This window comes from Meleagris gallopavo, chromosome 11, assembly GCF_000146605.3.
Source record: "Meleagris gallopavo isolate NT-WF06-2002-E0010 breed Aviagen turkey brand Nicholas breeding stock chromosome 11, Turkey_5.1, whole genome shotgun sequence".
In the NCBI taxonomy this organism is placed as follows: domain Eukaryota; kingdom Metazoa; phylum Chordata; class Aves; order Galliformes; family Phasianidae; genus Meleagris; species Meleagris gallopavo.
The window spans coordinates 11,123,424-11,146,203 of record NC_015021.2 but is presented as its reverse complement, the minus strand read 5'-3'; the positions used below and the strand labels follow the sequence as shown (position 1 = coordinate 11,146,203).

The following is a 22,780-nucleotide window of genomic DNA, read 5'->3' as shown; positions in this document are numbered from 1 at the left end:
ATTCCCTCAGTGGCTGCACTGCAGCGGGGACCTGCGGCGCTGACAGGGAGGAAGGAGATGCCGGCACACTGCTGTGGCGCTGGCTCACTCAGCTGTATTTCATCACACAGAAAACGAGACGACGAGAAGTTCTCCTCAGTGCCCTGCAGCAGCCTGGCAGAGGCTGTGGGGGCTGCAGCTGCACACCCGTGAAAAGGCGTGCGTGGCCGGGTCTGAGGAAATAACACTGGATGCCACTTGGTGCCTGGAAATGGCACAGCCTGTGCTTAAGGTTCGAAGTCATAAGAAGTCACAACAGAGCTGGAGCGAGTCCAGGGTGTGAGGGGACAGCGCGTGGACAGCCCTGGGCCCCTCTCCTTCCCACAGGTAACACAGCCAGGTGCTGGTATCCTGATAGTGGGGAATCTGGGCCCCTCCACTGGTGAACAGCAGCTTCTGGTGGGTGAGGGAGCACTTCTGTACTGTTAAACAGCCCCTGGGCTTCAGCACAGGGCTGTGCTGGCTGTGGCTCTGCTAAACTGGATGGGCTGAGATGTGCTCAGTTCAGTGGGTAACTCAGAGGGCTGCCTGAGGCTGGAGCCCCTCTGGGGTTCGCATGGGAGATTTTTCAACTGCTGCCAGGTCTGTACCTGGACCTGGAGGTCTGTGCTCAGACAGTACCTGTGGTGTGCTCTTCTGGGGGCCTGACTTGGGGCATCCCCATCAGTGAGCCCACTGCATCAAGCTGGAGGCTGTAGATCTGTCCCAGCCCTCCCCGGGGCCCTATGAGCGTGGCATGGAGCTGGCCCAAGGGCAGACCCCCTTCCGTGCTCCTTCTGTTGCTGCAGCTTCCCCCAGCTGCATCCTGGGCTCACTGCACACCTCTCACATAACCAGGAGCCCACACTGATCTGTGTCCCCTTCTGGAATACAGCCTGCACAGCACTGCAGCACACGGCAGTGCCTGGAAGACTCCTTGCTGCGTTACAGAAATGCCCAATAACCCTGATTCCATAACGGGTGGTGGCTGCATCTCAGGACCAGCACAGCCCATGCTGTGTGCCCGGTGCTCTCTGCTGTGGTCACATGTGGGGCTGTTTGGAGCGCTGTGCCCTGGGCTTCATGCGATGCTCAGTGCCACAACTGGAGCAAGTGATGGTCTGGCTCTGCTTGCGACAGAAGACTGCGTATATACATGAACTGTACAGGGAGGCTGCACACAGCTGGAGGTGTGGGTTACAAGCATGCAGGCGTGTTGCTGAGCCTTCTACCGTGCAGCACAGCAGCTCCTGGGGTGCTGTCATTCACTGCGTGGTGCTTGCCTGCTGGCATTCCTGGAGCCCTGCAGCATGCCAGGGTGGGCAGCAGAGACCATGTGCAGCCTGTCTTCCCAAAAGCACCGGATCAGCCTGGGAACGCCATGGTGCCACGCTTCTGCACAGCTGAGGGAGGGGATGAGACATGGGACAGGGCCCAGATGTGCTTTGAGGCCTTCAGGTGAGCAAGAATGGAGGTTGGGACCTCTGCGGTGGGGCTGCTGGTGGAGCAGGGCTGTGTTCAGAGCACATCAGAGCACTGGGGAGCAGGTCGAGGGTCTACCCAAGAGATGCCTTCATCAATTTCACTGGGGAAATGGAGTCCTGGGGGCTTCTCCCGGGTCTGGTGCAGTGGGCTGTGTGAAGGGACGTGAGATGGTTCCTCCACTGGAATTCCCATCCCTATGAGGTGCAGCTTTAAGAGAGCCCCTAACTCAAACGGTAGTAATGAGGCATGAGTGGATGATGCTAATTGCTGAGCTCCATTTGCTGCCCCAGGTTCCCTTACTGGTTAGCTGGCCGGCACCCAGGGCCTTCGTGTGGTGCCAGTTTGGGCTCATGCTCTTTGGAAAGGGGTGATTTCAGCCAGCTCGAAGCACTGCTTTCCAAGGAGGGCTCAGCACTGCAGAAAGCACGGCAGGCCGCCTGGGAACTGAGGTCCATGCGTTCAAGGGTGGACATGCTTGGTGTGGCACACCAGGTCCCGTGCCACGGCCCCCAGCACCGCCACCGTATCCCCCCAGCTGGCAGCCTCTGTCCTCTGCCCCTCTCCCAGGGGCGCTCCCCAATCTCGGGGATGCCAGCAGTCATTGGCGGTTCCTGCTGCCCAGTTTCCTCCGCTGGCTGTCATCTGACTTGTGCACCCGGAAACATTCCTTCAAGTTCTGGGCTCGGATTTTGGGGTTCAGGATCTCCTCCCCGATAGAACTGGGGAACCAGCCCCTCTCCTGGTCGTGAAGCCGCTCCCCAAATATCCAGCCTAAGCAGAGACAGAGACAGAGGTCAGTGGGGAAGGACAGACCGTCGCTCCCGTCTGGGTCAGCTGCTGTGAAAGAGCCTGCAGAGCTGGCGGTGCATTCTGGAAGCTGCTGTTGGCTGCTCAGGGTAAGAACAGCTCTGGGTTACACACTGGTAGCTGCATCGGCCCTGCCCTGACCCAGGGCAGCCTGGATTTGCAGAGCATTAGGAGGAGGCAGTAACACCCTGCTCTGCTGCCAGCTTTCTCGGCTGCAATGCTGACATTGCCTTCTCTCTCTGTGGCCAAAGGATCCCTCCTGGCTGCTCAGCAGCTGCCTGCCTGGGGAGAAGCCCACCCTTCCACGGCTCCTGTCCCACCCCATACCGTCATCTGTCTTGTCCAGGATGTTGAGGACATCAGCCAGCTCCAAGGACAGCTCATCCGGCTGCTGGGCCACGTAGGGGTGGACACACTGGATCTGCGGGCAATCTGCAGGGGGACAGGGTAAGAGTGAGGGATGGACTGAGGCAGAAGCAGCTCAGGTAGGTGTAACTCTGTGAGCTCTGCGAGTGTTTCCTCTGATCCGGTGAGAAACATCACTGAGGCCATGGGGTGAGGGGAAGCACAATGGGGAGGAGTGCTGCAGGGAAGGAAGCTGGGCACAAGTCCCTGCACTGCCATCCACTGAGCAACACAGAGGGGTGGAGGGGAACAAAGTCAGAGCCAGGCCTGGAGACAAGTGGGTGTTGCTGAAAATGCAAGGGGAGCCCAGGCAGAGGCTGGCTTCCAGAGGGCTCCAGCCTGGGGCTGGATGGGGAGATCAGCACAGAAGGGGCCCTGGGTGGGGATGAAAAGCTCCTGGACGCCGTGCAGTGAATCTTACCAGAAAGTCTGGATGTAAATGAAACAAACTTGGTTCGCCGGTTTGGGGCCAGTGAAATCATCCAACGCTTCATCTCACTCCTGGGCAAGGGGGAGAATTGGAAGCCATGAGCAGGAAAAAGTCCTGGAGACACCACCTCTCCCCCCCCCAGTCCTGAGCTCCTGATGCTGCAGGCTGACCCTGCAGCCTTGCACACAGCTCCTAGCAGGGCTCTTTGGATTCTCCTTGCAGCCCTGTAAGGGGCCCACCTGTGCTCTCATCCTATCCCTGCAACTAGCTGTGCCCAAACATGAGGATAGCTCCTGGTGACAGCAAAGCCCAGCCAGGGCGCTAGCTGCAAGCCATCACTGAACAGGTTGTGCTGGTTCAGAGCTGGGAAACGCTGTGAGATCTGCAAAACAGATGCATCAGTGCCTCTTTGGAACCCACTTCCCTCTTCTGTTTGTTCAGTTTTCTAGTTTGTGCCTCATACTGGCCAGCTCTCTCCTGCAGCTCTGGAACAGCAGCTTGCAGCAGTCCTGCATCGCTTCTCTGTACACCAGAGCTGTTGGCAAGCTGTGTGCTGGTTCTCACACTCCCTATGGTCATCCTAGAGACAGAGCGGGTTGCAGAAGCACATAAATGCAAACGCCTCCCTGAGCAAAGGCAACCCTGGCCTGGTTTATCATCCTCTGCAAGCTCAGTCTCTCAGACGTCAAATGTGCGTGTGCCCTGCATAATGTGACTGACATCTCTATTTTCAGTACAGCAAAGCTGCAGTCACATGCCTGGGAGGAAGGTGCAGCTGCTCGCTATGCTGGGGGCTCATCTCCCTCATTCTCCCTCATCCTGGTGTTGCAGTGTGCCGAGGGGTCGGCTGCACCCCCGGGCCTGCAGGATTGTGTGGTCTCAGGTGGGGCTGCTCTCTGCCCATGATGTCAAGAGCTGTCAAACAGCAAAGCAACATCGATCTGAAGGTGCGTGACCTCCAGTAGCTGTGAGACTGGTGGTGCGTGTATACTTATATAATACCTCTAATTGCATAGAGCTGTGCCTAGAAAACTGTGAGCCTGCTAAGACTCGGATCAATGAGAAAGTCAGGCCCTGAATTCCAAAACAATCATGCTTGTGTTAGTACAGCTGAATCATTTGCCCAGTATTGCTGGAGCCTGAAGCAAAAAATTTGCAAGCTAAGAATATTATACATGGGGAGACGAGGAGGCCTGGAGCAGCAGAGGGGCTGCTACAAGACTGAAATCAGCTGTGGATGGGGCTGAGGAAGAGCCCTCTTCTCACACCCTCACCTACAACCGGGAGCCACTCTGCTTCACAGCTGGTCAGGCATGGCTCCCACCCTCGTGAGCGAGCCAGCTTCACTTACGCCTTCGAGTAAGAGAGACTGAAGGCAGCCTCACAGGCGTGATGTGTAGGGCCAGCTATGAAGGCCTAAGGCCGGTTGCAGCAGTGGCACCCCTGCCTGCCTGGTCCTGGTGAGCTGTAGCAGTTGCTCCCCATGTAGACAGGCCGCTGCCCTTGCGGAGCGTGCGGTGCTGAGCCCCGTGCAGTGCTGGCACGGTACTCACTGCGACGATGCCTTCAGCATGTAACTGGCCTCCCGGTCATCAGCATTCTCCAGCAGCCTCAAGATGAAGACATTGGCCAAACTCTGCCCCTGGTCTTCTAACTCCTCCACCCGAAGAAGCCCCCGGGGCGCTGAGTCGAACACTTGGTACTTGTCTCTGGGAGAGGTTAAAGAGGAGATAAGGAAATGCTGCAAGCATGGCAAGACAGTTTGGCTTCATCCACTCAGATGCGTACCTGAGGACAGACCGAGCACCTCTGTATGGCAGGAGGAAAAGGGATGAGCAACTCCAGAAGGTTATGAAACCCCACCGCAAGGCAAGAGACCCTCCCCTTGCTCAGCTTTCGTTGTCCCACGTGGCCTAAAACAAGTTGTTTGCTCTGTCTGTGTGACCTATGCACTGTGCGCCTTCAAAGGGGTCTGTGAGGCTCAATTCATTCCTATTTGTCAAACACCTCTACGTTTTTTGGATACAAGCTGCCGCAGAAGCAAAACATTTCCAGTCATGCAGACACTGCAGCGACACGTTGTTAAGAAACAGGGCTGCCGAGATGCTCCCTGCTGGTGAGTGCAGTTAATGCCACAAAGAACGTGCTGTTCTCTGGGCCCTGTTTGTGTCGCTGTATTTCACTGGTCTCTAGCTGCATGAAACACAGTCCTAAGCACCACATTCCTGAGGCAGGTTACATCACGTTATATGTAACTGCTAGCTGCAGGCATCAATTGATGCCCCTCCCTGCTGCTCATATTTTCTGGACTCTTTTCTTAGAAATTTAACTGACTAAATGTGAGCTGTTCCTTCAGCAGTGATGAGTCAAAGCTCACTCCCTGGCAGAAAGACAGGCCTCCTGGATCAGCCCACCAGCCGCTGGAACTCACTGCCACCCCACAGAAACTGGCCAATACATATTTGCTTACCCTGCTGGGAGACTTGGCCCGACACATGTGTGAGCCCTGCTTGCCGTGAGGCTTCATCTGGAGAGAGCAGTGCTGCCCCTGAGCAGCCAGGGCTCACCGATGGTGCTTACAAGGGACTCGGAGTGCCCACGTGCTACCTGAATTCTGCACTCACCCCGGAATTTGCCGGCAGATGACCAGCAGATCGTTGAAAAGGAACAGGTAGATTTCTCTGAAGAGTTTCTTGGTGCGCAGCGTCCGCGATGTCTTTGGGCCGTTCATTTGCTGCAGTTCCCCCTGCTTCAGCAGCCAGCGGGAGTGAGAGATGATGGGCACAGACTAGGAGCGAGATAAAGACAGCCGAGATCAGAAGAGCAACTTGGACTTAAGTGGTTAAGACGCTGAAAGGAAGGGAGACGCAGAAGGAAGTGAGTTCCCATCAGAATGACTCGCACTGCAGAGGATGGAGAGCTACACAGGGTGCAGTGTGCTCTGCCACCCAGCCCACGGCCCAGCACAGGGTGTAACTGCTATGATGGAGACACAGCAGGGGCCCAACGACGAGCAAACAGTTGAGGACAGTGGTGCTGGAGTGCCAAGTGCTGGATTTAAACACCAGGCTACGCCCTGCAAACCCGATCCTGTCTCTGGTGCCTCTGATGTCTCATCACCTGGGCTGAACCATCCCGGCCAGAGAGGCTGTCTATAAAAACAGTTGGCTTTTTGGCTAAAAGAAAACATGCTAAATGAGTTCTCGCTGGTTGGGTTGCCCAAGCAGAACAACAGCACTTCTGTTAGAGCTTTACCACACACCAGGGCAGTGAGGCCCTGGCACTGCTGCCCAGAGAAGTGTGGCTGCCCCATCCCTGGAGGTGCTCAGAGCCAGGCTGGATGAAGCTCAGAGCCTGAGCTGCCTGAGCTGGTGGGGGGCAGCCAGCCCATGGCAGGGGTTCGGGCTGGGTGGGCTGTAAGGTCCCTTCTAACCCAAACCACTGTGTGATTTTCTCAAGAACCCCAGAACAAAGCATGTCTTATATTAGAAGAACACTATGTTTTTGGTTAAACAACTGAAATACTGCAAATATCCTTCCACCTTCACTCCTTCTCTGTGCTCACCACACATGCTGCAGTGCAGCCTTTCTTTCTATGCGCTTGCACTGCTTATACCCCATGTCAGTGCCCAGGACAGCCTGCCCCACAGCCGAGCTGGCCCTGCCTGGCATCACCATTGCAGCTGGGGAGAGATGAAGGCAGCCTCATGTCTACTGCAGCCCAGTGCCATCCTGCAGACTGTAATCTAAGTAGATCCAGAACAGATCATCAAAAGGTAATTAGAGCCTGTACTTAATGGATAAACACAAGGATGAATTACAAATTGTGAGATAGCCTTCATTTGGTATTTTCCAGCTTTGAAGCATTTTGCTTTTTAGCTTTAATCTCCCTGTAATATCATTTATAATGTAAAACAATAGCTGAAAGCTGACCTACATTTTGAAGTGAGGTGAGAGCCAGGCGGAGTGCTGGAGCAGGAGCTGCCCATGGCACGCAGGCAGGCTGATGCCAGCACATCAGCCCTGTACGGGCACAGCACTCTGGCTCTGTGCCCTGAGATCACACGCATCAAACTGCAAATGCAGTGCCTGCAGCAATGCATCTCCTTCAAAGGTTGCAGCAGGACGGTATGGACAGCAGGGCACTGCCACAGCTAAATGGCACTGAAAGGGATGTGGCTGAGCTATTACTACTACATACGTATGTGCAATGCCAGGATGCTGTTGGTTCACTGCCTCTGTGGGGGTGCTACCAACCCGTGCTCATACCTTGATCTTAAATTCCAGTTTCTTCTGGATGCTGATCATCTGCTCTGTTCGGCTCATCTTCCTGACTCCTTCATTGCATGCTTTCACCACCTGGCAAAAAGAGAATAGAAAGGTTTGCTTTCAGTGGCCTAAGCAGCTAAGTGATGTCAAGCACAGAAAGGCCTGACCCTGAGGTGAAGAGCTTTGCTACAACAGGAACTGACCAAGCCAGGCTCTTTCATCAGCAATGTGTCCACATGGGAAAGGGAAAAAAACAACCAAATCCAAAAAAGCAGCACCCAGAAGATGCTGCAGCTGGAGGCTGAGTTGTCAGATGGCCACATTCAGTTACCAGATAAGACAGCATTAAGCAGCACTCCTGGCTGTGCAAAAAAGGGAACAGTTTGTTTATCAGATCCTGACACAGCAAACATCTCCTCCTCCCCATTCCCAATGCTTGAAAATAGAGGAATGCACACAGTATGATCTTCAAGAGGAGAACAAACCAAAGATCCTCATTTCAAAGATGGAAGTGCTGTGGTTCTGCCAAGTAGCACCAGTCGCCCAATTTATGGGATGTCTCAGGGAGAGATGCTTGTGACAGTCCACCTGTGTTCTGAGTACAAACTTCTAACAGGAAAAAAAACCCAAATACAAGATGCAGGCACTGCCCTGTTACAGGAACTGTAACCTAGATGTCACTGCCTGTTTCATAAGGAACTGCTCTCTTGAGAACTTGTTAGGTAGGAAAATTATGTTGGAGAACATGCACTGCTTCGTGCACTGCTTCTTTTACTGAAAATTCACCAGAATATCAGCAACTGAAACCAAGATCTGCTTCTGCCCATCCAGGAAGATAATTACAGGAAAATTAGGCATCAAATGGCCACTGCTGTGATGTCAGCATCTAAACTTAAACATCTACAGGCAAGTAACTATGTAAAGACAGTTACGAAAGTGATGATGAATCCCTGACAGATGAATACAAAAAGAGCATTTTTCCACCAGCCACCCACAGTAACAGCCCTCCTCGAGCTCTGGACCAGTGGACAACAACAGGCTGCCAGAAGCAAGGAGGGATTCTGGAAGTTAAAGAACTGCACACTAATCACCGTTGTTACGGCCTCTGTTTTTATCGTCAGTGATCTGCAGAGAGTACATTTCCTGGGATAGTTTAGAGCAAGTCCAACAGCCTACTTTATTTTAATATCTCAGTCATAAGCTGCAGCTGGATCCTCGGGCGGATGTTTTAATGCAATTTCCAGCTTGAAATACTTAAAGTGAACTGCAGGATTCAAGAGATAACTCCAAGTCACAAAGAGAAGAGGATTCAACTCCTCAGTCCCTGCAGCACCCTGCTCCGTCCACAGCTGCCTGCAACTCCACACCTCTCAAACATTAAGTCCAAAGGTGGGAATCAAAGGGACAACTTCAGGAGTGAATGCAGTCTGTATGTCTTTTCTGGGGTGAAACTGACAAGGATTTAATCTTAATGGCCTTCAGATAGGCTCATTCAAACTTACTGTTTCCAGCTCCTTATGTGCTTCCAGGGCAGTGGTTTCCCTCTCAGATTTCTCTTCCACTTTCTTCAAAATATTCTGCAGAGGAGCAAAAGCTGTGTTAACTCTGATGCCGGTGTGACAGCACAGAAGGGTCTTTGCTCTCTTTGGGGTTACTTCTGTCCATCAGGCTAAATACAGGGAGGATGACAGAGCACAGCTACTCTTACCTCTGAGTTTTTGTTTTTTGTTAAAGCCTGTTCCATCTGGCTACAACTGAATATCTACAAAGTAATGCAACTGTTTTATAAAAGTGAAATAGCTGGACCTGCTGCTGACAGACAGTGCTACTGGCAAGCCAAGAGGTATAAGACTTTTTGGGACGGAGCTGTTTTCTCCTCTCTAGATGCATGTCCTTCAGTGCAGTGGTTAGAGGTGCACAGGGGAAGGTGGCTGCCACAGAACTACCCCACAGGGCACCATGATGTGGGGTAGTACATGGCTTCGGAGTTGTTTTATGCTGAGCACCTGTACAGCAGCATCTTAACAATCAGGCAGCTGGTTCCTGTATGGCTGCTGCCCCTTCTGAAGTTCCTCCTCAACTCTTTTGTTCAACAAAACATGGCAAGTTCAGTGTGAATTTGGAGGTGTTCTCTCACTGACTGAACGCTTTTCCATAGCTGAGAATGTTCAATTCTGTGGAAAGGCTTCAGCCAGCTCTAGGATTAATTGTGGCTGTATCTCATTTGCAGCTGCTGAATAGAACCCCAGGAGTGATGCGGATGACCTCTGGCCAACACAGAAGAGCAAAACTCTACCTGCACCAGTAGCTTGAGCCGAGTGATCCTTTGAAATGGCAGAATCAGGAAGGAAGAAAAGGATAAGCCTCTGCACATGGGATCCAGCTCCAGCTGTGTGATCACCTCCCGGAAAGCTGGCTTGTCCTGGCTGAGGGGGAGAGAGACAGCATGAGTGCTACCCTGCCTGCAGCTCTGCTGCGTGGGTGAGGACCCAGGAGCACATAGCCCCAGAGACAGCATCTGCCTAACTTCTCCCGAGAGCAGAAAAGAAGGAAGGAGGAAACTGAATGCTTCTAGGTGTATTTTGGTTTAAATTCAGAACTATTTATAGCGTTGGGGGATGGAAAAAATAGACTTTTAATGTAGAAGCCATGGTAGTGTGTTCACATGTGTAGCACATCTAGCTCAGCAGCATACGCTGCACTGCGTGCGTAGGTGTGTGTGAATGGGGTGTGTGTCCAAGTAGATGAGTCAGAGGAATAATTATATATCTTTACACAGTTGGATCTCTGTGACAAGGTGGAATTCACACAGTCATAAGAATAAGGCAAGTCACAGAACTTGGCTTCTCCTGGCTGCTGAGCTGGAGGATGGAAATCATCATTATCTGGCCTGAGAAGAGCACATGCCATCCCTGGACCTTCCCTGAGGGGGAGCACAGTAGGTGAGTCCAAGCAGTCCCAACAGCTGCAGCCAAAAGCCAGCACCTCCTGGCAATCCTGGGGCCCGGCCCAGAGAGGACGCACACAGCTGAAGCCACAGCTAGCAAAATCAGCACGGATGCAAAGACATCACCTACTGTGCAAAACCTATCTTCACTCCATGTAACTCAGAGCACTCTGACAGCAGTTGCTGTAAGTGCTTCTCAGTGCTGCAGCAGGTGCCCGTGTCACTGTGCCGCTGCCACAACAGAATGGATCTGAGTGTGTCCTGGGACACAGCCAAAGTGGGAGCAACTGTGAAACATCTCAGGCTCCATGTTCATCAAAGTGCTGCAAAATTCCCTTTGCTTTGTGTTCTCACTCAGACAAAAAAAAAAAAAAAAAAAAAAAAGCTTCCCTCTAAATTCCTATCTCCCTATTTTCAAGCTCACCTAATCCAGGCTATGTCTCTTTCAATCCAAGTGTTCAGCTAATGACCCCAGACACGGCGTTTATACTGCTCACCTCTGACTCAAGGAAACCCTGCAGTACCCTTCTTTTGGGAAGAACAGTTTGCCAAGCTCAGCAGAGGCTGCTTAGAGTGTGTTGGGTTTATTTGTTGAGGTTTTTTGCCTCAAAAGCTGGAGAGCAGAGAAGGGAAAGCATTAGGGCTCATTACACTCCCCCGAACCAGCTGCTGCTACGGGGAGGAAACAGTGCAGTGCATGCAATGGGCTGTCCTGAAAGGATCCAGGACATCGTAACTGAAGAGAAATTAATTTTCCTGCTCAAAGACAGGCTTGTAGGGCAGTCTTTGTTTTGAGACGATAGAAAATTCCTCCCGGACCAGAAGCCTGACTGAACTTGAAAAATACTGCAAAAATATGTTGGATTCTATCCTTAGGCCTACATAGCGCCTGTATTTATAATACCGGAATGTGATGAAAATGGCTTTTTTTTTTCTTCAAGAAAATGTTGTTCTTCTGATAAGCTTTCTCAAGTGTGGGAAGGTTCAGCCTCGTTGGGAAGCTTAGGAAAAGCATTGGCTGTTCTTGCCATCAGGGAGCTGCATTGTAACCTCGGCCTTTCAGTCTCTTGCCTCTACTTGCAGTTGCATAAGAATGTGTATGTTTCACAAGCGTGTGTTCCCACATCCATCATAGCTACTCCCCACAGCTGGGAACTGCTGGCTCTGAACTCACTTGGTATGTCACTTGCCTGCTCTGTCACCCCACCCTTACCCTTACTCTAAAGCCTTTTAATTGCATCGGCGAAGTGAGAAATCCTGTTTCTGTATCATTTAGCACTATCCAAATTAGCAATATCCAACAGCTGAATCTACAGCCTATGCAATTTTAATACAGCATCAAGCACGGGAACTCACAGAAGCTGCTTGTAAGTTCTCTCCTGGTAGGTCTGGTTGGAGACATAGGTGATGTACACAGAGAAGTGATCAACTGTATGCTGGTACACAATATCGCACACATCTGAGATCACAATATTCTCCTCAACCCGTCGCTCCAGGTCCAGCAGGAAGCTAGATGAGAAAACCAGTGCTCAGTTTAATTATCACCTGTATGTCCAACACAATCCCCAGCTTCTGCCCCTGGGGCTGAAAGCAGTGAATGTGTCACTAAGCTTTTGGAAAAGACAGGGTAGCAGACTGCTTGCAACCAGCTCTTGCATCCTCTGCACACAAGCTTAGTTAACGAGATGCCACTCAGCTTGCCAAAAGCCCAGCAGCAGTTGTCTTACCGCTCACTAACAGCCTTGACATCCAGGACATTGGAGAAGAGGATGTGTGCCTCAGACTGGTGTAAGATCTTTTTCAGACGCTCATTCTCCATGAAATGAGACACCAGGAGATTCAGACTCTTGCAATACGAGGCTTCGGAAGTAACCAGCTCAAACATTGCCTGGGGAGGAACCCAGAAAAGGACATCAGCAGGTCTGTTCTACTGTTCGTGCTCACATAGAAGCACTTCATAGGCTCTCCCCACCTCCCCAGTGTCACTGAGTCTGACCTGAGGCTGCTTCGGGACCCCCTGTGCCCCTCGTCACCATGCAGCACATCCCTCTCCCCTTTGGGCAGCTCCCTTAGGCAGCCCTCACACACCCTCCTTGTGACAGCATCCACTTGTAGCTCTGCTTGCTGGGTCTTGTCGTGCAGTGCAGCAAGGTTTCATTGCACCATCAGTGCTCGTTTCAGAAAAACCATGGTGTGGGGGTTGGCACACAGCAATCCCAGCACGCCACACACGCTCCTTGGGGCAGAGCTAATACAAAAATAGAGCTGTGGTGCTCCAAGGCCCTGTGTGCTGCCCAAACCTAAGGAAATCCAGCTGTTGCTGCCCAAGGGATGCTGCCTGATCAAGCCTGGCCACTGTTTCTGACACAGGCACAGGAGCTCCTAATGATTACTGTAAGCTACAAACAATCTCCAAATTTCAGCACTTGCTTTTCCTGTGAAGGAAGAAGTCTCTAGCAAGCTTCTCGCCCTCCTCAGGCCAGGGATGTAGTCTGGGGAAGCAGAAAGAGAAATGGATGGTTTGATTCAGAGATAAATCTCAAGTTAACGAGCTGAGGATGTAAAGCCTTCTGCCTATAGCAGGTGCCACAGGGACAGTCCTCATTTTCTCTCCAGGCTGTGTGCAGTGGTAGATAAAGCAAGTGATTATTGACACAAACACTGAATCCATTACTTTAAGTAAGATTAATTTAAGATTCTTGCAAGAGCTTTGATGCAACAAAAAATCATTAGCTCCTTCAGACATTTCTTGACGAAGGTGCATCCTGGGGCTGGGCCATGCTATCTTTACAGAAAGGTTAACCTGTTGGTAGCAAAGTCTTCCTTCATTTCCTTAAAGCTGTTTTGCCAATGCAGTCCCCCAGTGCCCACAGCTCCTCTGCTGCATGCTGGTGAAGAGGAGTGGGCTCCAAGCCCCACCAGCTCTGGGGCTGCATGAGCAATGCAGAGCCAAGCAAGTCCAAAGGAACAGAAAGTATGTACAGTATTTTTTTTTTTTTGCTGTACATGTCAAAAAGTATCTTCTAAATTAGCAGGGAATGTGTCCTATGAACTGATTTGTTTTTTTGGTGGTGGATGTTGGGGTTTTTTTTTAAATCTTATTTTCAAAGAAATGATTTGAAACTTTCTGTTGATCAGTTTTTGGTCTTTTCCTGGAGCTGCTGCTATCCATTGCAGAAGAACCTGAGGTACAGAGACCTGGACAACACTCCTGACGTTGTTGCTGTGCAAGACCTGCAAGGATAGGAACAGCAAAGAGCTGCTGACTATCAGCCAAAATGGCATTTCCATTCTTCGTGGAGTCAGCAGCCTGGGAAATAATCCCAGTGAGCAGAAAGTCCAATGGAGCCCTAAGCAGATGGCCCTGTCCTGCACCAGGGAAGGAGGTTGTGCCAGTACAGCCCCAGAAAGGAGAGCGAGCAAAGGGTGCAGGTAGAAATGAATTCACTTGGTTGGTGTGTGGGGGACAGCTGGTGTTTAAGGAATACAAAGATGTTTCATTTTCTTCAAGAATAGATTCCCAATGAGACAAATAGACGATTGGGTGAGTCTCCTAAATATACCTCTTACAGCCTTAACTGTAGCTTTTTTTGTTTTAATAACTGAGAGGAAAAGAAGAAATAGGTGAAGACACAACAAAGAATAGGACAGGATCACTTAATCTCAGAATGGTTGGGTTGGAAGGGACCTTACAGCCCACCCAGTCCAACCCCTGCCGTGGGCTGGCTGCTGCCCCCAGCTCAGGCTGCCCAGGGTCCCATCCAGCCTGGCCCTGAGCACCTCCAGGGATGGGGCAGCCACACTTCTCTGGGCAATGATGCCAGGGCCTCATCACCCTGTGAGAGAAAAATTTCCTTCCAACATCTAATTTAAATTCCCCTTTTAGTTTAAAACCATTCCCCCCATCCTATCATTATGTGCCTTTAAAAAACGTCCATCTCCCATCTGTTTCTAAGCTCCCTTTAAGCACTGGAAGGCCACAATGAGGTTTTCCCAGAGTCTTCTATTCCCCAGACTGGGTGCCAGTCAGGATAGGGCAGGTCCTTCAAAATCTCACAAGGGCCAGGATTGAGGTGTGCCTCTCTACTGCAGCCTTTCAGCCCTCTGACAACACGTCTGATCTCTGACCTCCCTTCTTGACCTACAGACACAAAAGTCCCCCACTCTGTATGTCTGGAAAGGCCCATCTAGGTGTGCTTGCTGCCCATCACAGTGTGAGCACTAGACCTGCACGGGCACATGCAGAGTGTAAGATGGACCAGAGAAACATTGAAATCCATGGTGACAATACCAGTCCACAGGGTTCTGATTTAAAGCAGATTCCAGAGAAGTAAAGATTATCTCCACTGATCAAAACAAGCTTCTGGAAGTGTCTGCTACAGCATCTGCCAGGCACGGGTTTCTCAGGTTACTCTGGAGATGCAGCTGCTCCCCTGCAGATCCAAAGTACCCTGATGCTGACTATAAACAGCCCAGATTGCATTTCTCTTGGAACAAACTCCTAAACTGTGATATAATGAAGAGATCTTTGCAGAATAACTGAACTCTGCTAGCCCTGAGCCCTCACTAGATAAAGCAGCGTGAACTTCTGGCTTCAGAGTTGCAGAAATAATGAGAAAATTTGAACTAGATGTCAACGGATGTAATGCTATCCTCTAGAGTCCACAGTCTCAAACTATCTCTTGGAAACATGACCAAAACTGTTCCATCAGTCCTCTGGGTCATTAACTTCATGAAATCTACTAGTTGTATAAAAGCTGTACTAATTGTTTTCACTGCTTCTATTTTGGCAGAGAGACTAAGAAAGGAATCAGGAAGCCTAAGGAAGAAGGAAATACAGAAGATAAAAAAGAAGAAAAAATTCAGAGTCACCAAAGACAGGAGTAAGCAATGCTACAAGGTAAATCTCTGCTGTGACGATACGGTGTTTTGTTGCATAGATTGAAAATAGCTGCTCCCAATAGCTCTGATCTTCTTGTAAACCACTAGTAAATAGATGATCTAGCCTAGGAGGGATTTTGTTTTGATCTGTTGCCATCGTATTGGCTGTGACCAGCCCTCAAACCTGGCTGTCCTCACGGAGCCACATCTCCTCCACGTGCTAGACATGCAGCAAGGCCTACACAAGAGCTCTTTCAGGAGCGTAGCTCTGTTTCACAGCAAATTCAGAGGCTTGAAATCTAAGGTTTGCTCAAAGAAGGATAGGAAATAAAACTTTCCTGGACATTTGCATAGAAATGAAAGAGAAAGACTGCCTCCCTGTCCAACATGCTCTTACATGGAGAGGGCACCTCACTGCTGCACACTAAGGGGTCAAATCCTTCTTCTGCTTATGCAAAGATTTTCACAGCAGTGGCTCTCTGATCCAAATCCACGCTGTGCCATGAAGGTGCAGATTAGCCTGGCTACCTGACCCTCTAACACCAAAATGGCCACAATCCCCACCAAAAAAAGATCTAGCAAAGCTTATCTCAGCACAAGCAGTTCAGCTCAGGGATAGAGAATATCATACTAATCTGGTTTTGCTGTTGTTGTTTTTTACTTTGTAAACTGTTATGGCAAATCCCACCCAGCTCAGGGTCTCCTACAACACAAAGGATGAGTCCATTGTAGAAAAATCAATGCAGACAGCAAGTAGAGGAGAACAAAGCAAATAACCTATACAGTAAGTCAAACAAGGACATACTGAAAGATAGAGATCTGACCTGGGAAGGAGGAGTAAATTAGAGCTTCTCCACAAACAGGCAGTACCAACATGTAATCTAAGGCTCGTGCTAAAAGGAGTCCCACATACTAAATCAGGCTTCTTCCCATTGCTACCTTTTCCAAGCCTCTGGGACAGAATATTCTGTAACCTCCGCTATATGCAACACAAGGAGCAGGTCCTCTCTTCAGCCATTTGTTCCTTCTGCTACACACGTGTTGGCTGTCCTTTTCCCCACGCTGACTCCATGTCAGAACCCACACAGTGCTTTTGGCTTGTCCTACTTTTTGCATCACTCCATTTTCTATGTAGTTAAAAGAAGGTCCTCGGTGATTCATGTTTTGCTGTGTTTGATGCTCAACAGATGTCTGGATAATTAAAGCTCCCCTATGAATGATTTAATCATTTCTCATAATTATTCTAGTGGCACATAGTTTTTGTATTTCCCTGACCCCTGCAGTCTGTCATTTGTTCTTTGTTTTTTTCTTCTTTTCCTGCATTTTCGCCCACATTTTGTGACACTTCCAGCTGGTTTTTTTTCATGATCCATTCCCCTGACATTGCCTCCAGATGAAAATGCTGATGTGGCTGATGCCACTACTGCCTGACTTCTGTTTGAGCTCCCAGGGCTAATGGGCCGTGCTGCAATCTTCTCTCCTGAAACTGCTGGGGGGTGGGAGGTATTTTTTTCCCCCTGAAATTCCATTTTCTGGGTCATTTGTTGCAGAGCTTTTCATGAGAACTTCCAAACATCCACTGCTCTGCCAGCCCAGGTTCTTGTTTTGATGCTTGAAAAACAAATGCCTTGTTTTTTACCTGGTGTTGTGTTATCTTGCTGGTTTCTTGTATTGTGAATTCAATGCTGAATTCACTATAATCTCTTTAATTGTCTCAGTGATTTCTCCCACACTCCTTGTTTTCTGTGCTTGACTTTCCTCAAAAAGCAAATTCTCCACTCTATCTGCTCAGTGTTCAGCCAATTTCACAGCTTTCTGGCTTGCAGCAGTTTTATAATCTCTTACTGTGCTAATCCAGAACAAACAGGAAGAAAATTTCAGCCCTGATAAAGTGACATGAGGCGAAATCACAGCACTTCTATGAGGCAGCACTGCCCCATCTCCATCTGCTTTATTTCTGTTGTTATTTAAAGAGATAGAAGAAAATTTAGTGCTGGGGTCTGGCAGTGCAGGTATTTTTCCATACAGCACCTACAGGTGATGAACGTAACCCCAAAACAACGGCAGCTTTTGAAATTTCTGATGCAAACTTTTCAGCTGGTGTTCTTCTGTAAATGACTCTATTTAGAAGCAGAAAGAAGAGCTTGCAGTTTTTTGGATGCCAGATTGTGTTTGTAATGCTGGCAGTTAGAAGAACTGTGTTTTTCCAGGTAAACAGAACAAATCTGATATGGAAATATCCACGGAAAAGCAACAAACCACTTAAGTTGCCTTCAGCCATACCCCAGTCACACCACCGGTTCTGTTCTGCCAGCCTGAACTACCCTGTTTAAGCACTGGGGGTGTAACTAACAGCCTTGCACATCACACCTTTGAGAACCAAGGGCTGAGTCTTTCCAAGCGCAACAGGGAAGCCACAGCTTTGGCCAGGACCAGGGTGGGACTGTGTGTACAGAAGTGATTCATAATTCCTGACTAAGCAAATCCAAGTAAGCTCAGGAGGAACTGGTCACACCCTGGGATGTTCTTCAGCATTTTGGGTTCAGCCATACGAGCCAGGGCAGAACAGACACAAAGGTGGGTGCTCTCCCCTGAAGAGATCCTGGCACAGCAGGGCTCACGGGATCAGGCCTGTGAAGATCCATTGCTCAAACTGCAACACACACCATACTGAACAAGTTTTGTTTGCCTCTGCTGCTGGCTACGAACGCAGAGCAACGTGTAACAAAGAGCACTTACGCTCCCCACGCTATCCAAAATAGCAACCAGGTGAAAATTGTGTGACTGATGGTTTCTCTGACAGGGGCAGCTACTCTCACCAGCTCCTTGTTAGATGTTGCCCTAAAAATTATCGCCATATAGCTCTCAAGCCGTGATGTCAATGCAATGTATGGCTGAAATGCAAATATTCCTGCCAACATTTTTTACTGTTTTGCATAAGACTCTGAGTAACGGCATTTAAGAATCAGGAAGCTTAAAAATCTCCATCTCTTCTCCTTCCAGTAATTCCATCATATTTAAAACAGATTGCAGTTAACTCTTCAAGGCTTCTAAGGTTTCTAAGGTGGATTAATGTGCACCAGAGACTGAAAGCTCTACAGCAAGAACCTCTTTGCTAGCTCTCTCTTCCTTGAAAAAGGCTCCTAGCACAATCAGAAAAAGCAGAGTAAGTTCTCTTTTGCCAAATAAATGTCCATCAGCAATACAGCATACAGGACAATATCCTGTAATTTCAAAAAAAAAAAAGTGAGTGGTGCTAACCAGTGTGTCATAGGAAAGCACTTAGCAAAACTAGGCTTGTCTGCGACTGCTATGAAGCTTACTGTTCTTAAATCTCAATCATTTGATTTAATTCACTCCAGCTCCTTTAAGCAGCAGCCCAGTTATGAAACATTCCACTTTCTCACAGTTTACCTCCTGCAGCTTGATCTCATCCGGCTGGAGGATGCTGAGGATCCCACTGCTCTGGATCTCTGGCAGGTCCTGCCATAAGTTGAACCTGGAGTTGGAGTTCCTCAGCAAATTGAATTGTGGTGCAGCTTTGCTCTCGGGAGTACTTGCAGGTTCTGTCTCAGGTGGGGTTTCCTCACTGGGCGAACTCTCCTCGGGGTCTGTCTGTGAATCCTGCAGCCGTCTGGTTTCGATCTCCTGGCGTGTAGATTTATCTCGATATTCCTGATACAAGAGGCCTAGGAGGCAACACAACAGGTCTGAGAGGTTGCAGCTGAACAAAAGAACAGAAGAGTACTGTGGGAATGGAGGGCTGTGCTGCACTGGCTCAGCCCAGCAGGAATGGGGGATGTCCCCTCTGCAATGAGACAAAAAGTCACGCAGGGTGTTTCTACTTCAACTAGCAGTGCAAACCCCGTGTGGAAGCCATGCCTAAATCTGAAACATCGCTAACCATCTTCTATCCCAAACCGTGTGCTAACAGTCAGGTGACCCCAAGTGGGAGGAGTGAAAGAAGAGCGCTTTGTTATTTGCCAAGCTTTTAAATGTTTCTTTTAAGACCTTGATATTCTCTGCAGTATTCTTACACTACAAGCTGGGAGGAGGGAAAGAAAGGATTGCCCTGCTGGCTTTCTGGGGGTACAGATCAAAAAGTGTGTGTGTGTCTGAAGAAATAACACTGCATATGCTGAAACAGCTTCAAAAGACCAATTTGATGGGTATGAAAATCCCTAAGGAGAAAACAGTGAGCTGTTGTTAAAGTATTTAATAGGTGAAGCACTGGGACCGTCACCAGTTTGCTTTGGTGTTGACTTTGCGGTTAGCACTGGACATGCTGCTCAATTTCTTTTTCCCTTCTCAGTTCCTACGGTGACTGAAGATCTTAATGTAAGACTGAAAGTTACCTGAATGCCACAGCACTAAGAAAGGGCCATGAATTCACACACCTTGCTGCACACCGACCTCACAAGGTGCCTTCTGCATTGCCATTACCAGCTTCAGCAGCAGATGAATTTGCCCCAGCTCCCCTTTTCAACAGGCAGCACCAGAAACGTAAGAATCCTGAAATTCCTTGTCTGCCTATAGAAGATCCTGTCTCTCTTCTAAGACCTCCACGTGCCCTTATCTCTAAGCCACCTGTAGGACCCAGAGTATTAATTGCTTGAACATGAAGTGCAATTTAGAGTCTATGAAAAGGCAGGAGAACACAAGCCTACTCTGAATCACTCTCCTCACTTACCCAAGTTGAGGAGAACACTTTACATCATCTCTCTTGGCTTATAGAAGTGTAAGATAAATGAATAAAGATAAAAATCCTTGATGTAAAAAAGAAAAAAAAAACAGCAAAACTTACATAATTTATTTAGTCTGAATCATTAGGGATAAAAATCCACCTGGTCACATGAACTCGTGATACTGGATCTCAAAAGCAGATCCCTTGCGTTGAGAGACAACTGGGTCAGGAGTTTGTCTAGGGAGGGCAGAAATGTCACTGTCACTGCCTGATACATCTCTGGAGCAGTTTTCCCAAGGCTCTGTTCCAGTAGCTGTTAACACTATTCCAGAAATATGCTGGGGAAAAGCACAGGCACAAGGAGAGCAGTACTGCAGCCCGCGGGTGTATCCTGGTAGCTGTTCTCCCTGGAAAGATGCTCAGTGCCAGATTAAAATAGCAGTAAGGGTAGCTGTGCCTAGGAAACCATACAGTCTTCTCTTAGCATCCTACACAGTAACCAGAGAGAAGAGACTTCTCCTGAAGTTTTGCATCCTACTGCTACTTATATAATTTCTCTCCGCGTCAAGTAGGCTTATTTGGCTTTCCTAAGCATTTCTGCCTGCTAATCAGCCCCAGTGAGGGTGCTGAGGATGTGGAGGGGTGGAAAGGCTCCTCGAGGGATGGCCGTGCTGCTGTGCGAGTGCAGTGGGGCACGAGGTGCTTGCTGCCCCAGCAAGCTGCACATGGGAGCAGGACATGGGAAATAAAAGCCTGAAGCAAATGCTTGTCAAGGGAAAACATGCTTAGAAAATGGAGCACAATCTATTTTACTCTTACTGCAGATAATTATACCCAATCGTACAACCATGTTGTGCTGGTGGCTCTGCCCTGCACATCTGAGACAGTCAGGGATATTTTGTATTTGTGTAAGGGCGATTCAGTCTCCTTTGCACAGGGCTGGAGATCAGTCCTTTGAATAAAAAAATCCTCGTGACAATTATTTTTCACTTGTGTGTAAGGAATTAAAATCCAGATGATGAAACCTGACCTTGTTTCCAGGTCCCCTGATTGAGCCACCAAGAAGGAAAGACCCATGGAGCCTTCAGCTGCAGGCAATGAATGTTTAGACACAGGAAGATCTGACTGACCACAGGCATCCACCAGCAGAACTCGTTTGGAAATACCACCGAGGTAACACATTTTAAGCATAAACAACAATACTGGGAAGAAACAAAAGGGTGATACCAGGAGAAGACAAAATACAGGCAGACGTTTATGTAGGAAATGGGTGGGAAGAAACAAAGAGCTGCAACCAGTCAAAAAAGACAACGTATATGGTAATTTAGTGAATGCTTATGTTTAGTAAATGAGCAAGCATGGAATGTCAGAGACCTGTAAAAGCTTCATCCATTGCTTAATGTCCCCACTAGCACTGGCTGAAGGGTAAGCAGGTGGTCAGAGTGTGGGTTTGGTGCTGCCTGGTGACTCCAGTGGTTAAGGTTATTCTGCACAAGGGGTGTTTACATAGTTTGTAAGCATGCTATTAGACCTTCCCACTGTGTTCACTCTATTTCATTTTGCTCCCTTCCCAGCTCCCTCAAACACTGGGAAGGGAATTGAAACACTGGTTACTAATTGTGGAAAATGCTCGCCTTAGAGAGTTTGCAGTGCTCTTAAACTAAACGTTATTGCACTGAAAGCTATGTAAAATCTCAGGGGGTCCAGAGACGTTTTCTGAAATTCTCTGCTCCAGTTTCAGACAAAAAGTTCATTAGTGCCTTAAAGGCAGGAGACAGGAAAGGCAGCAGTGTGCTGCAGCCATTGGAAATGACCTGTCTGCTGGAGACTAGTGTAGCACTCCGGCTGTCAGACCCTGCCTCCTTACACCAAGATGCTACAGACCCATGTGCAGTTAAATGGATGCATGCAGAGTTATCACACAGCATCCTCTGATTGGCAGCATGTAAAAATACACACGAATGGAGCGACGAGGTTGCTTTAAAGAACTGGCGGCTTCAGTATTTTTGTCACACCTCTCAGCAGCCCAGTCCCTTAAACTGAAAATACATCGACAAATCTGCCTTGCGACACGAGTTCCTACACAGCCACGAGAAAGTAGCAGATCTAGCAACGTGCAGAATTTTTCACTGCTTTCCTCAAAAAGCTCAGCGCTCCTCTGCTCACTCAGACAGCCCCACAGGTTCCAGTGTCTCGCACCGTCACTTCCCGAGATGAAACCGAGCCATCCTCCCCTCCGCAGCCTCCCACAAAACCCCGGCTCTCCCTCTGCACGGCAGAAATGACGGCTCTGCCGAGGGACGGCGGGCAGCGCGGCGAGCCCAGCGTGTGCCGCTCCGCTCCGTCACTGCTGCTCGCTCAGTACCGTGGTCTGACGCCTTTCCGAGCGTGCAGAATCAGATTTTAGCAGCAAGTTCGCTGTCGCCCTAACGATCGACTGCTTCGTAATTACCAAAAGCGATCTCAGTTTGAGGAACGGAGCAACAGCGTCCTGACACCTGCGGGGCAGCGCGAGGCACCCAGTGACAGTGTAAGGGCGCTGCTGGAGGCGCAGCTCCGTTCCTAAAGCCGACGGCGGAGGTTTCCCAGCAGGGACGGCGATCGGGGCTCCCGCACCTCCGCCCGACGCCGTCCCGGCACTCCGCCGGGCTCAGCGCTGCGCCGGGATCGCTCCCCGCGGTTCCGCTCGCAGCTCGGACGGTTCGGGCGGGCCGACCGCTTACCGATGTGCTCGATGAGGTTCCTCCACGAGTCGGCCGTCATGGGGTGGGCGGGCGGGGACGCCTCGGCGGCGGTGGGGCTGTCCTCAGCGGCCGCGGGGGGATTCCTGCGGGACGCGAGGGAGCTTCAGGCG

At 49.6% G+C, this 22,780-nt stretch overlaps 1 protein-coding gene across 1 annotated transcript; it reads right to left on the bottom strand.

Annotated features, from left to right (window-relative positions):
• Positions 1-74: 74 nt before the first annotated feature.
• NGEF (neuronal guanine nucleotide exchange factor) lies at positions 75-22,741 on the bottom strand. The gene is made up of 12 exons (XM_010716581.3): positions 22,650-22,741; positions 18,657-18,931; positions 12,089-12,249; positions 11,718-11,870; positions 9,711-9,840; positions 8,917-8,991; positions 7,415-7,504; positions 5,770-5,933; positions 4,699-4,854; positions 3,137-3,216; positions 2,638-2,742; positions 75-2,274 (listed from the first exon to the last, which is right to left on the bottom strand). Exons 1-12 carry the CDS (start codon positions 22,687-22,689, stop codon positions 2,102-2,104), a joined length of 1,602 nt encoding a protein of 533 aa, XP_010714883.1. The 5' UTR covers positions 22,690-22,741; the 3' UTR covers positions 75-2,101.
• Positions 22,742-22,780: the final 39 nt, after the last annotated feature.

Coding starts and splice junctions, on each gene's coding strand:
- NGEF (XM_010716581.3), bottom strand. CDS start 22,689: ATGACGGCCGACTCGTGGAGGAACCTCATCGAGCACATCG. Junction 3,217..4,698: donor ATGCTGAAGGCATCGTCGCA/GTGAGTACCGTG, acceptor CCCCTTGCCCAG/GAGTGAGATGAAGCGTTGGA. Junction 2,743..3,136: donor ATTTACATCCAGACTTTCTG/GTAAGATTCACT, acceptor GTCCCCCTGCAG/ATTGCCCGCAGATCCAGTGT.